The following is a 15,522-nucleotide window of genomic DNA, read 5'->3' on the forward strand; positions in this document are numbered from 1 at the left end:
TGTCCTTGCTGAACAGTGATTCACCAATCTGTGCATGCCTCCCCCTACTTTCTGCAGTCCATCAAGAGTGTACCATGCAAGTAGACCTCATTAAAATTTGTTGTATAGCCTTGCCCTAGACTCTTACTACCAGTTCTCTTGCCCCTTTAGCTCTTAAACTTTCCATGCATTTCTAATAAGACTTTATATTTCCTGGGAAAAAAGGTGAACTAGAGTGTTTCTGGTGGCCAACTGACAGTTTGCCACTCACTTAACAGAAAAAAGCTATAGAAAAAGAGTTTAAAAGTGAGATAAAAAATTAGGTAGAGAATCAACTTTTTACATTAAATTGCTGTTATTTCCTAGTATTGCAAACAAAGTTATAACTATTCAAATAAAACCAAGAGTAAGGAAAAACTGACAGATGTTTTTAATGAGACCATTCTATTACAATACACAGTACCACAGTAAGTTTATTCCACTATAGACCTACGTGCCTATTCGTGTTACTGATTCATTTAAACCACATAAGTAGTTCTTTATGAGAAAAGAAAATATCACCCTGATGTAAGAGTAGTGTCCTCAAAGGCATGTAGGCAGAAAACTTCCTACCATTTGTAAATACATTTGTGAAAGATCTACACACCCCATTATCAGTTATTGATAATCTTTTGCTTCAGTACCCCATTGCTAGAAGTAAAATATTTGCAACTCATATTCCCCATTATAATTTCTAAAACTTTAAAGACAGAGACCGGTTAAGCCTGATTACTGATGATGTTCAAGTGGGGGAGAGGGGCAGAGGGAAGGAGAAAGGGGCCCAGGAATATAGGGGGTTGGCATATTCATATGCTTTAGAATTTCAGGATTATTAAAAATCAGTCTGTTATGGCTTCAGAGAGAACATGAACAGAGGTTAATTTACACAGCACTGCTTCCTTGAGTCTATACATAGGATAGAACAGCTCTGAGGGCAAAATTTCCCCAATTCACTTCAGTAAGCACTAAATTTTGATGCTGGTGCACTGCAAGGTCAAGCAACATCTCTCTGAATATGGAGACACCACCACCTAGTTTCTGCTTTCATATCAAAAGTGGGGGGTCTGCACTAGAACCTGTAAATATGCATGAACACCACAAAGGGAGAATGCAGCCCAAGCAACCCAAAGGACAGAATTATATTCTGATCGTCTGCCCAATCTATCATATGTCAAGAAGGCAGCTTCTTCTGGGACAGAGCTTGGAAAAGTGCCACTATCTATCTTTTCTTTTAAAAACTGACCCTGACTACAGAGAGGATCAGGAGGATTAGCTTTTCATAGTAGGCTTGATCTAATTTGACCCCTGATGCTCATTATAGAATACATGTGCACGAGTATAAAAGCTTAGGATACTTGACAGAGTTCACTATACTAAAGGCACACATTTGAATCTTTGGCTTCTGCTCATTGGTGGCTTGAAAAAAAAAAAAAAAAAAAAAAAAATCAGTTTTTCCCTGGAATTCACACTAACTGGACTCTGTAGCTTAACAGAGGGACAGATAGAAGTTAGCACCCTGGCAGAGCTTACTATCTACATATGAGGAACAAGGCCTCTAAAACAGGTTTATTCCATGAGATCTGTTTACTATCCTACCAAGAGGACTCTTTGCCTTCGACAATAGAGCAAGTTGGTCATTTTGGACCATGTTCCTTTCATACAACTTTACAGACTGTATCAGGAAGAGATGAATATTTTTATGTCCGGTTTGGATCTTTGGAGACAAGTTAAGAGGAGAACCAGCCGAATTATTGCTAGGAAGCAAAATGTGAAAGTACTGGAGACCACAGCTACCTCTAAAAGTTTGTGTTTTCCGAGTTTTGCATCTTCTTTTACTGCATATAAAAACATTCAACCAGCTTAAAGTGATATGGAAGGATAAGGGCCACCTTGAGTTTAAAACTACATTGTTCCCCCTGAGTTCCCAAAATGTTTTACAGCAGGGAATCCTCTATTTTAGATATATGGGAAACTAAGGAAGAGAAAGTAAAAGCAACTTGCCCACACCCACAGAAACCTTGTCAGAACTGTTTTTGTTCAAGAGAAACAAGTTGCCACTGACCAGGATGCCTTTTTGACTTACTGCTACGCTGTGCTCTAGCAGAAAAAACAACCTTCTGGACAATTTCGAGTTGTTTTTGAATCCCAGGAAAATGGAAGTCTGTGCATTCTTGGCAAACTGTTGCAAAATCTAGAAGGAAATACAAGTTTAGCACACAACTTGTAGATTTGTATCTGTGAACGCAATATACATTTTGTACTACCGATTTAACAAAGCCACCAAGAATGGCACACTTACCTTATTTACTCGAATCCAACATGATCCTCAATTTAAGATGACCCCCCAGTAATTAGATACTATACACAGAAAGTGTACAAAGTTTGATGTAATTTTTCCAGGTACTGAATTCATTCCCCTGCCCCCCCACCACTATAGCAGGGAAAGCAATGGCTGGCGTGGGAGGTAGGGGTCAGGAGGCCCCCTTGCCCTCTGCTCCCCACACTTCTTCCCTCTGTAGCCTTCTTGCCCTGCCACCTGCACACCCCACTCACCCTAAACTCTGCCCCCCTTCCCCCCACACTCACTGTCAGACACTGCTCTGGCTCTGTTTCCTCCCTAGGCCACAGCATGTGGAAGCACAGCCCTTGCCAAGCCACAAAGATGGTTGGCACTGCTGACTGGTTAGGCAGGGGGAAGCTTTCCAGGTGCTCTGTGCCTAGCTGTACTTGACAGTGGGGGCATTAGTGGGTTAGGACTTTGGTCCTAACCCAGGATCAGTGCCAGAGTCAAAGCTGTAGCAGCTACCTATCCCCCACCCCGCTTTGTATATACCTCCTCCCCTCCCCACCAATGCCGATTGGGGAAAAAAACATCATCGTAGATTCGACTAAACATGGTATTTACTATGTTTCCCTTAAAATCCCAAGCACTTTAAAGACAGAACTAAAACATTTTTAAATTAACAGCTCATTTAGAAAGGAAATTTTCAATAATGCTGTTGTACACCAGGTGAACTTGAGAAATTATGTCAGAACCAAAACACAGATCTGCACAAGTCTGTTTTTCCTTTTATTCTGTAAGCATTCAAATATGGGCCTATAATCTTTCAGTGCTACCCATCAGAGAGATTTTAGGGGGAGTTCTCCAAATATTAGTTAACGATCACTGCAATGATGACTACTAGTGTAAAAAAAAAAAAAAAAAAAAACAACACAGAACAAGTTTTACAGCTAAACAAGAATGCCAATTCCAGGGGGCCTCCCAGTAGGCAAGCTGCTATGAGTCTGATATCACATAAAAATAGGCAACTGTCAATCCTCTGGATCATGGTGTATACACAAGTCAGGTGTCTGATGAATTTACTTGTATAAAGTCTTGTGACCATCACACCAAGACCTCTGACGTGTACACCCAGGGCAAGAGTATGGAGGAGTAGAGGCTGCCCAAGACCTACCACACACCATTTAGACTACTGAGACAGAATCCAAATGCCAAAGTCCAGATGTTCAGTGCCTTGATGACCATAGCTTCTCCCAGAGAGTGCTGGATGAGAACTGCTGCCGACTGCCAAACACCTCATTAATAGCATGTTTCTGTCAGGATCCCTTAGATTTTCTCCAACCAAGGAGTATCCACAAGGCAGCGGGAACTACAGTTTTGAAGTGCCCCATACTTGCCCTACTCTGGAGGTTGCAACATTGTGGTATTTTATGGGGGGGGGGGGCGCGTCGCAGGGCAAGTAGCCCCATCATGTTGCCATCAGGCCCTCCAGTTGGTTGCAGTTCATGGTCATACCCAGGACATCACATATAAAACAGCCAATATATTACAATAGCAACAAGTATGTTTTTTGCAGCTGGTTTTCCAGGTTCCCTACCTAGAGGTTAGGTCTCTATGCAAGTCAATGGAAGAAAGAGCAAGCCATTAGCAAGGATCCCTGAAGTAGTTATTGCTTGAATGGCTTTTCACTGTCCATCCACTAACTCCAAGCACTTGTTTTTGGAGTAGCCTAACACCCTTTTTATGGGCACCCTAAACTCCTGGTAAATTGGAAGAAATGAAGCCAATTGGGTAGAACCAAAGTTTTCAAGCATTTAGATGCAAAGATACTTCTTTAAAGTTTCTGTTATAAAATACTACTTTAAAATTTTGCCACTTGGCCTATACACGACATCTCTAAGCCAAAACAGAGGAAAAAGAAAAAGAAGTCTTGGAATAAAGGAGAGAGTTTGCCCTAAAACAGAAACTATTTTAGTCAGAATTAAAGTTAACGTTTCTCATTCTTGGGTGAGAAGTATGGAGCCACTGGATGTGGATCAATATTTTTTTTTTATTCCAGCTGTTTCAAAAGACCCCCAAATGCAGTGAGTCACCATGCTGGGCAATGCACACTCCAAACTAAGGAAGACCATGCTTTCCCCACTTAGATCAAAGCCCAAGTTTGAACTGACAATTAATCATTCACATACTTTGTTGAGCTTCACGGCATGTTCCACACAGATTCTCGTTTAGAGTCTTTCAGGAAGGAGCCTGTTGCTTAAGTAATAGATTTAAAGGACTTTTCACCCTCTTCCCCCACCACTTTTTGCTGCAAAAATTAGTAGAATGATTTTCTACATTGTGGGAATGGCTGCAAGTTCTGGCTTTGTTTAATAGGTCTTTTAAATGACTGTTAATTCTGTCTAGGTGTTAAGACAGGCACCTCTCTCTCTGTTTTATGAAAGGTAACTAAAAAAAAAAAAATAAAAAAAAAAATACTGCAAGTCTGAAATCTACTTTTTAGGACCTAAAGCACCCTGGACAGTGTGCTGTAACTTTTGCTCCTACTCTATTTCCCTCCTCTTGCTTCAAGTCTCATTGCACCCGTATGCCCTTTGAAAAGAAGTTCCTTGTGCTACCTCCTTATCGGAAACATTTTAAAAGAAAATGATCAACTAGATGGCAGGAACAGGAGACTCAACAACAGTTGTTCTGGCCAAAAAACACACACTTGAAATGTAAACATTTTTGTACTGAACGTCAGGCGGAAGCTGGGAGCGGTCTGTAATGTGGTTCAGAGAGAAGGGCTGTGTGGCCAAGATTGGAATGAGGGCAAATAAAATAATCAGTTGGTTAGCCATTGCGGGCATGGTATTTATATAAACGTTAGCTATTTAGGAGTGTGCTCACAACCATTATCTGCCTGTTTTTCAGGAGTGGAGATCATATAGAACTCTCACTGACTTCAAATGGAATGTAGGATTGTCATCATTTTTTTAAATCAGGGGTATTACTTTTAAATTAATTTCGTTTTCCAATGAATTTAGAGTCTTAGGTTTCACTTCAGCCTCAATCTTTGCTAGTAGTTAAGCTGTTTATCGTATCACAGGTAAGTTCCAGGCTTTCGACCAAGAGCATGCTGCTCCTCTAAGATACTAAAATCAAAGCTGGCATAAGGCTGCTGACAAGGGCTGCCAACCTCAAACACATCACCTTAACTCAACTGTGCATTTAGAGAGTAGGAAGGAGCGTCACATATCTTAACAAGCTTGAGCTACATTTTCTGCCACAATCGTCTATACTTTATCACTCATCTCTTCTGGTCTCCATTTTTTTACTCCAGTTTTGTTACCCTCTAAAAAAGGCCTCATCTTACATTTGCTTTTATTTTCTGCTCTGGAGAACTAACTATGTTCCCGTATCCATTTGGGAGGCTCTAGCAAACATTTGGGGTATCATTACATACTTCATAAATCACTTCATTTTCCTGAACTAACGACATTGAAAATATATTTGAAGACAGACAGGCATTATTTATACAGTAGACAACTAACCTGCTGAACTGCCTCTGAACCAAGATTCTGGGATTGTTTTTTATTGAACATTTAAACACTGAAGGCAAGTGAGAGGAATCCAGAAATTCAGGAGTTTTTTCCACAGATTCTGGAGTACAGAAACAAGAGTCCCCTCAAATGCTGCTACAAGATTACCTGTCCAGATGGTAGACTGGATGGTTTGTAGCAAGATTTTTTTCTCAGAGAGGTCAAGGAAGTGAAGATTTTCAAGAGAGTAATTTTGGTATTTGTTTCCATGATGGACCTAGCAAGATGGCTTACCTCTTTTGATGCCACTGTATGAACTGATGCGGTTGTCCACTAACAGAACCAGACCACAAAGAGAAGTGGAGTAGAGAGACATTGCAGTTTGCAGCCTGTGAAGTTTTACGCCACTTCGATGATTACGCTTATGTTTACAGAAGTCTAGCATATCAGCTCTCAATAGTCTCAGGTTATGCATGGTCTTCAACTGGGCCCCTGTGTGAAAGAGTAGATCCAGGAAGCTTAAATACATGTAACTTCACACACACACACACACACACACACACACACACACACACACACACACACTAAGTTACTTATAGCTATCAATACATGCTCAAAGCATGTTCTGTGCATGTGATGAGGACCTAGAATGGAGAAAGAAGAAAAAATATTCAAATGACAGTAAGGGATAAAGTTCTTTTTTTTATCCTTTTAGCATCTATCAAGTTCAAGACGTTATATTAACAGGAACGTTTTTACAAGACTTAAATTAGGTGCGACACCACAGATGATTTTGCCTTTTAAATGTTATAGGTGGCTTTAAACAAACAAAAAGGGGAAAATAAGCACTGACATCAAAATTCTGTTCAGTATTTCAGCATTCATTGCATACTTGGTCTAAGGGATCAAGTGACTATACTTACCCAAATGAATTGTAAAACTCTCTTCTAATTGTCTCTGCTCTTCATAGATTCTTCCATTTCCTTCTACAGATTCTCTCAATTGGCTGGGTTGAACCTTAATTTCATCACTAAAAAGGCATGCATAAATAAGTCAAAAAGCTCAAGTAGGGTTCCCTGCCTGCCATCTTAGAGAAACTTTGGGGAGGGGAAGAAGTTACCAATGTTTTCGGAAGAGCAGGAGAGGAGTCACAGGAAGAGTGCCTAGCTAATTTATGGAAACAAGAAGGCTGCACTAAAATATGCACAACTAAGCCAGTCTTACGGCCCAGTTGTACAACCTACAATACTACAGCCTAGAGAAGGCTTCAAATCCCAGCATGCAATGCCCATTCTAAGATAAGCAGAAGTAATCATTTCTACTATAAGAACAGGAGAGTTGCAAGACTGACCTCCTTTGTAAAGGACTTTGAGACCTACTGATGAGAGAGGTGTTTTTTGTAAACAGCTTGATATTTTAAAAGGTGGGATCCTTTTTACATTGTTTTCTAACACTCTCAGCCTTTAAGACTGAGAACTGGGCACAAGAAGCCAGATTCTTAGTTGAAGTTAGTCAAAACAACTGTGCGACTAAACCAGATTATATAAATTGAGACCTCTTGATTCATCTTTTCAAGTTGAGCACACAAAGTTAAGGTCACAAAACTTGTTCTTAGCCCCTAGAGTTGTTGTTATTGTTTGTTTCCATCCCTGGGTCCCAATTTTCTCATTTCCTACAATGGTAAATCAGATGAGACTCCACTAAGTTTCTGGAGTTTTACTGTTGTAAAAAAATGAATGCATGAGTTGTCATGCTGAGAAGTATGACCTGGCCTATTCACTCAGTAAGAAATTAACTATGGCTTCATTAGTTATTACACAGACTACATTTACATCCTCTTACTCTGGGACTGGAGTTAGAACTTGAGTCTGGTACTACTGAACAGAGGTAAAAAAAAGTATTTTTTAGATAAACTGGAAAACAAAGCTGAGCTGCTATTTCCAGAAAAGTTTATAGGAATATAATCTGATACTGTAGCAGTACTTTCAAAATGTATTTTGCAATAACCTCTACAATTAATGTATAATCTTTGGAAGAAGGACTTACTAAAAGCATGTCAGTTTTCATCCTCTTTCCTCTCCCTTACCTCTTCCACCCACTCACCCACCTTCCTCCCACTCTTTTATTGCTTTCTTGTTATTTCACCAAGTATGAAATACCACATGCAAGTCAGCCATGTCATATTTCATACATGTCCATCTCATGCTGTTGGCCATCCCCCTCTGAAAAGATGCTGTGCGCTGCAGGCTGGTTCCTTGCTACTCCCCACCCTAATCTCCACACACAACTAAAATTTCCCCTTTTAGACCATGGCTTGAGAAAGCAGTTAGAAAACAGCAGCAGGAATACCAGATGCTAGGGAGGAGGCACCTTATAGAAGACAGACAAGCAAGAATTTGCCCCTACTACAGGCCTTGATCTAACCTGGTGTTTCATTCGATTTTTTACAGATTGTTACAAAACAGAAACCACAACTGTCAGTTATCGGGTGACATCACCCAAGGATGATACTGGTTTACTGCAAGCCAGTGAAGTACTTCTTATTAATCTGTCACATTCTGCAATGCTGCCCTTCATAAAGTGATCTCAGAACACATTCTGGAATGTGAATGATAGATACACATTTAAAGTAAGTCAAATAGGGGGACTGTGGCAGCGAAGTGCCCCCACAGGCTAGTGAGGGAGAGAAGGGAGGACCCACAGACCCCAGACCCCGAGAGCAAGCCCCCAGAGGGGCATACGTACCAGCTGAAGAGCAGCAGGAAGAGGAGCCGCATCCGCGGTTGCAGCCGCGCGAACCGCCATTACGCCGGTTCTGGCAACAGCTGTTCCTGGCGCGGCGAACAGCTGAGCCAATCCCCACGGCCGTAGCGGCCGCGGCGGGAAGGTTTAAAAACGCCGGCAGGACAGGGAGAGAGGGGGAGCCAGGGAGAGAGAGTACGGGCGGGTAGCCTGTGCTGCAGGCTCTCGCACAGAACAGAGAGGACCCAGCCTGCGGGTCTCAAGCAGGCAGCTTATCTAAGAGCTGTACGCCTTTCGTGAACAGCAGAATGAAAGGCGGTCAGAGAGTGCAAGCCAAGGCACTCTCTCAGTATCCTGAAGCGGCTGACGCTCAGGAGGCAGGGGAGCGCTCTGCTGCCGGTAGGAGAGGGGAGACAGCGGAGGCTCCAGGAGGGAGCTGGAACCAGGGGGAGCACCTACCAGCTCCTCCTGATTTGGAGGAGTATTTTCTGTAAGAAGGGAGGAAGGAGGAATCACTCCCAGCAGGAGGGAGAACGACCGGGAACCGGGGACCTGGTCTGAGGCCATCATACAGGGCCTGGAGACATCTGGAACGCATCACCCAGCAGTTGGCGTGTGGACGGGGTGTAGGGGAGGCAGAGCCCCATGGACCACCGCGTCACTCAACCGTGAGTAACACCGTCTATCGGGAGGCCCCACCCAGGATAAAGATCTCCACTGTAGACCCCTCTAAAGGTAATTGATTACATCCAAGTCGTGGCAGGCGAGTTGAGGGGAGGGGCAACACCCCGATAGGCCAGGTGGAGCTAGACACAGGCTCCACAGGGACGCAAGTTAAAAAAATCCAATTTAAATCCTCGGAATACTTTTCTATTCTCTTCCTTCAAATAAAATGTGAAAAAGGGCTGACAGAGACACCAATCTTTGTTAAGCAGAAGTGTTTATTTTCCAATAGGTCTAAGCCTCCAGCTTGACAGACTCCACATGCACTTGAAATGGCTACCATTAAAATATTTTATTACTAAAAATTAATTTAACCAACAATCACTACAAAAAGTAAAGACTTAAGACAGGAAATAAGTACCTGATGGAGCTGTTGTTGGGATTTTTTAGATCTTGATGAAGTTTTATCACCCATTCCTGATACTCCTGCTTTTGGATGGCTGTTGATTGTTTGAGTTCACTGGTCCATTTATTTTCTAAGTCCTAAAAGCAGACATCATCCCAATCAATTAATTTATTTTGTTTTTTTTAGATCAAAAACTGTTTGTATGTTCCCCCCCGCCCCCACAAGTCACTGTATTTAAAATTTACCTGCTGACATTCAAAATGCTGAGCTGCTAGTTCATTCACATCTTGATCTGTTAGTGTTTTTCCTAGTTCCTGCATCACTTTATCCATTTCAGCACCTTGTCTAAAACAAAAACCAGAGCACAACTACTGTTAGTCAGTGTTGACTGCTTAAAGCGTCGTCAAAATTTTCATGATCCAGACAAGTTTCAACGCAAGCTTAATTCTAATATAATAAAGGGGTTGTCTGTCTGTCTGCAATGCTTTTGGCCAACTGCGCATGCACCACTGAGAGGGCAGGCAGCGATTGGCTGTGCAGGCCCAGGCTGTGCGGGTCCAAGTTTGAGCCGCTGCCAGGGAAGTTGTGGTGGCAGTGAACATGTCCCGGCTGCCCAAGCAGCGGTGCTGCCCCATGCCTCCCTGCCTGAGGGTGAAGGAGGGGTTCACAGTGGCAGCGCCCCCAACCGCCCATCCCCACTGACCCCCAGAACAGCCGGCAAGGAAGGGGAGGCAACAGGCAGGGAGAGAGGGAGAGGAGCAAGAAGGGCACCAGGGAAGCAGGAAAGGAAGTGGGGAGGGTCATTGTGGTAGCGTCCGTTGTCTGTCCCCCGTCTACCCCCCCCACTGCCCAGGGCCAACAACAGCCAGTAGGGAGGGGAAGGTGGCAGGGAGGGAAGTGGGGAAGGGATGGGAGGCAGGGGGGAAGCCCTGCTGTGAGGTGGAGGCGGACAGGGGGAGGGAGCCCCTGCGGCGGAGGGAGTCTTTACATGACCAGCCCCAAAGGGGGAGTGGTAGGTGAAGGGGGAACCATGTAAAGTACTCCCTGAAATCCGTCATTCTTGACAGGCAATTAGCTAGTATAATTTTATAACGGGAACAACAGAAGTTGAGGTATCCCAATCCTAACTTGAAGGAACATCTGGCAAGCTAAGGTAGTTCTGTTTCTTTATCCGTTTGGTTCCTTCCGTTTTTTGGGGGAGCTGCCAGTTCCCTTTTGATATGGGCACATGGTCACCACAAACTAAAACTGATGTCACCAATTCCCTTTCCAATTAGAGTAATTTCCAACTCAAGTAACATTCAAACATTTATACATACATGCTGCAGGTCATTAGGGAAACAGCTTGCAATCAGAACTTTATGTTCATACATGGCTCAAGCAATTCTGTCTCCCCACAGCTATCATGAATAAAGCGGTTTTAGTTTGGAAGGACTCCGAGAAAGACCTACAGAAGTTTGCATGCTTTGTATATTCTGTAGTTATTTTATATTACTTTAAAACATACAAAGTTGATCTTGAGAAGATTTCTTGTGCTTAAGAGAACACATGTAACTGGGACACTTTGGTATTTATATAATTAAGCTACACACTTATATAAATGTTTTAAATATTTAGAATATGTTCTCAGTGTTTCTCCTCAAACATTTTATTCCCACTGTGAAATGAAAGCCTCCCCTAGTGGCTAAAGGCTACGTTTGCAGCTTTTTGAACTTCTATAGCTTCCTAAAAATCTTAAGGTTCCAAAACATGCCTTTGAGTTAAAAATCACTGGCTGGAATTCAGGTTCTCTCCCCCTCTCCTGGTCTGAAAGAACTGTTGATTTCCCTTTTTGAAAAATGTTAAAAGGTGCAGGAAATTTTGTACAAGCACATTAAGTGCAATATAGTATTATTAACATCTATTTGGATTCTTATAAGTTTATGTGCATGAACATATTGATGTTACTCAAGCGACCTTAGCATTTGTAATTCAACAGTCTTTAGTTTTTACACTTAAGACTCTAAATAAAATACAAAAATTACATCATGTAACATCCCTGTATTCTTTTTTCCAACATGCAAAGCCAAGAAAGAGCTTGCAATACAAGGCCTAAGAAAGCATAACAGAATTTGTATAAAAACCCATGCATAATAAGACATTTAAGAAATACCTCTCTCGTAACTTCTTCAGTTCCACATCTCTTTCACTTATTAATTCTGAGATACTAACAAAGTAATTGTGTTCCAGGTTTAACAGAGTTTCAGAAGCAGGAGAATGTATCAAATCATGGTAAACATCTGCAAAATCTTCATCCCAACTGGGCTCTTCAGGATTTGCATGTTCCAAAGTTGTCTAAACGGTAGAGTATTTTAAAATATGGCAAGACATTTTTAAGGGAGTTCAAAGAACCAAGCATGTGCTCTCTCCCCTGACACTTCCCTTTTCCCTACACCCTCATTTCTATCATGTTTATTCTCTTAGTCTGTACCTTAGGCAGGCAACTGTACAAGAGTTCCTCACTCTCCAGAATAAGAGATAAATTTACAATCTGATTCAATTCAATACCTTGTACACAGTTTAAAAGAAAGTTGAACTGTTTCCTATCCTTGGAAATATTAGGGGGGAAAAAAATCTACCTGAACAATTTCCAAAATTGAGCTCTAAAACCAGAATCCCAACTGATCAGTTCAAGAACGGGGCCAGACAAGAGTAAAAGAACACATTCTACACAAGTATAAAATTCAGTTCTGCCCTATTTACATCTTTTCAACTCCACTGTCTTTCAGAAGTTACACATTTTAGCCAAGACAGTTTGAACACTGTAGCTACTGAACTATCTAGGTGCATGCGGTACATAGGGGTATCTTACCTTTCAATGAAAAAAGGATTAAATTGCCACAGTTTAGCTTTCATGTATTGAAGGGTAAGAGCATGCACACCAGCAGTTTTTACAGGGTAGCTACCTCGTAGTAATTTGTGCCCATTCCCATCAGTTGTTTGTCTAACCTGTTCTTAACCAGTGAAAACTATTCTACAGGCTTCCCAAATAATCCTTTCCAGCATTTCACTACTCTAACAGAGAGAAATGTTTCCTAATAACCCACCTACATTTCTTTTGCTACAACTTAAAAGCTGTTTTCTTTTTTACATCCTCACACTGGTAACCACTGAGTACAACTGATCACCTTTTATGGATTAGAGAACTTATGTTGCCCCTTATTTTTCTTTGAAACTAAAGAAACCTACTTCCATAAATATTTTTCTTATAATGTTGAGGAAAAAAAAACAACTTACTCTTATTTTTTAATTTGGACACTCTCCCAATTTGTCTAATCTTTCCTAAAGTATGGTGCCCCATCAGCACAAAGTACAGAGGAATAATTACCTCCTAGCTTTACATATTAACAGGTATGTCATATGTCCCAAAGCAAGATTTGCCTCCACCTCACCTAAACAGTACCACATTTTCACATTTAAATTTGTGACCCACTATAACCACAGATTCTTCCATGCTGCTGCTTACATAGTTACTCTACGTTTTCTATTTGTGCATTTGATCTCATTCCTATGTATAGAACTTGTCTTTATTGATTTTCTTGATGATAGTTTGAGATCAACAGGATGAAATTAAATTAAAAAAAACAAACAAACTTGGATTATGGACTTTTAGGATGATGTCCTAAAGTTCTGTCCAAATAATCAGGTGCATGGGATGATCAAAGGGAATTCCACAGCATATCTGTGTGTGTGGTAGTAGAAGCCAACAATACCAAACCCTTGGAATTTCCTATTTCAGACTTTGTCTTACCTCTTTATAAGCTTTAGCCCAAGCATCTGCCAGATAGCCGAGATCTACTTTTCCTGATTTCACAGCTTCCAGGGCTGCCTCAGCTTCTCTATCATAATCTTTTATAGTTTCCTCTTCTATGAACTTACTAAGAAACTGCTTTAAGTCTGTTTGAAACAAACAAACAAACAAACAAACAAACAAACAATAATGCTTCAAAGAGATTTTCGTGGATAGAAAAAAAGAAAGGTTTAAATAAGTTTTCAGAGCTCATAAATTTGCTAACCACCCACTTTCCTACTACTAATTATCTCAAACAGCTAAACATTATTTTTAAGAAGTCTAATCAATTATATCCTCTCCTTTGGCTCTTACAGCACATTAGTACATATGACACCAATCACTTTGATATCAAAATCTTACCGTTTTCTATAAAGCATGGCAAGTTGTGCAGAAGCATTAGACATCCATGCAAATGACTGACATTTTCTTGCACAGGGAATTTGAGAGGCACTGTAAGTACAAAACGCTGATTTCCAGCACTGAATTTATATTCAAATTCTCTCCCTCTTGTGCAGCTTCTTCCTTGGTTGGCCTTCATCTTTGATTGACTTTCTGAATAATCAGCAAAAAGCAGTATTTTAACATAAAAGTAAAATGTCAACACAAGGAGAAAGACACGCACACAAAAACACATCTCTAACAATAATTTAAAAACTTTGGGGAAGAGGACCTAATGGCCAAGTCAAAATTTAAATACTTAAACCCATGTATCATTCCTTAAATACATGGCCCGATTCTCAGATGTTTTGACTAAACGGAAACCACTGATTTTAGCACCTAAATGCAGAAACTAATTTGTTTCCCATTCTTGAAAATTTTGGCCTAAGCTCCCGAATTTAAGTACACTATTGCAACAGTGGGAACTACTGTGAGTAATCATACAGCCTTCTGCCCTTGTAGGCTCATGAACCAAAGAAAGCATGCATCTGTATTAGGATCTCTCTTCCCCTCCACCCCGACCTCTTGACTTTGACAAGCAGCATGGGTGGGGAGAGGGGGGTGGAATGAGGACAACATGCCACTCTTACATCCTCTCATTTCTAAAAGGCAAGATCATTTTAATGAGTCACAAAACTGAAAATGACTATCTGCATTTCTCACAAACACAGGAGACTAGAAGGAACTTCCACATTGACTAAATCCAGTCCATGGGGATTACTGAGATCCACATTTTCTGCATGGTGTTTTTACCCAGCAATCCCCTGCAAAGTTGGCTTTGTCCTAGTAACAAGAAATAAAAAAGCATAACCAGTTGACTTAGGCCCATGACCGCAGGAAAGGTTCCACCTTTTGCATGTCACAAGCAAGTGTCACGCAATCAATCATAGCATGCCAACAGGCCACATATTAAAATCACTGCAGCTTATTTCCTGCTGTTTCAACAAGCAACTTCTTTGCAGCAATGATCTCCCCCTTTTTCATCCTGGATAAACTGGCTTAATGTCTGGCACTGTAGCATGCATCAAATGATACTTACAAACAACACACAAGCATGAAGCCTGTCAACGGCCTTTGTTTCACACTCCAAGCGTAGGGATGCGGGGAAGACAAGCCAGCGGCTCTACTGCTCTGAATGAACACTTGCATTAAAGAATTAGGAACTAGAAGCCCCTAGACCCATGTCGTTCAACACTTTCAACAAGTGGACCAAACCTTGCTATCAAAAAGGGGCTGAGGACCACACAGAAAAGCACTGCTCAAGATCCACCAGCTCTTGGTCCAGACTCTGGCTGGAGCCAGTTTTCACACAGCTCTGGAGCCCATGGGAAACAAAGGAGAATGGCAGCAACATTTGCCCCGGGCTCCAGAGGTGTACACAGCAGCTACGGCCAGAGCCAACACAAGCCCCGGCGAGCTCAGAGAGCTCGCGGCACTCATGCAGCTCTAGAAAGAGCCATGCAGACACGCTCGTTTGCTCGTGCCAGCACCATGCAGGCTTCATAGGCCACATGCTGGTGCCTCCATGGGCCCAGGGCTTTCGGCCTCATTAGCCCTACGCCAAATACCAGTGTTTGCTTTGGGGCTACAAGGAAAAACGACAGACGGATGCAGGCAGCCA

The 15,522-nt window shown here is 41.7% G+C and overlaps 1 protein-coding gene across 4 annotated transcripts in view; it reads right to left on the bottom strand.

Annotated features, from left to right (window-relative positions):
* C4H12orf4 (chromosome 4 C12orf4 homolog) overlaps window positions 1–15,522 on the bottom strand; it is a 29,126-nt gene that overhangs the window by 13,170 nt on the left and 434 nt on the right. For 2 of the 4 annotated variants that reach the window (XM_019482184.2, XM_006265399.3), the window contains exons 2-9: window positions 13,824–14,015; window positions 13,422–13,567; window positions 11,784–11,965; window positions 9,877–9,976; window positions 9,647–9,768; window positions 6,744–6,850; window positions 6,115–6,312; window positions 2,081–2,209 (exon numbers count right to left, since the gene is read on the bottom strand). In XM_019482184.2, coding sequence (XP_019337729.1) covers window positions 2,081–2,209; window positions 6,115–6,312; window positions 6,744–6,850; window positions 9,647–9,768; window positions 9,877–9,976; window positions 11,784–11,965; window positions 13,422–13,567; window positions 13,824–14,015 — 1,176 coding nt within the window. Of the gene's footprint in view, window positions 1–2,080; window positions 2,210–6,114; window positions 6,313–6,743; window positions 6,851–9,646; window positions 9,769–9,876; window positions 9,977–11,783; window positions 11,966–13,421; window positions 13,568–13,823; window positions 14,016–14,940; window positions 15,315–15,522 lie in introns of those variants that run through there. The other 2 variants (XM_006265398.4, XM_014606387.2) reach the window with 2 other exon arrangements.

Source organism: Alligator mississippiensis, chromosome 4, assembly GCF_030867095.1.
Source record: "Alligator mississippiensis isolate rAllMis1 chromosome 4, rAllMis1, whole genome shotgun sequence".
Taxonomy (NCBI): Eukaryota; Metazoa; Chordata; order Crocodylia; family Alligatoridae; genus Alligator; species Alligator mississippiensis.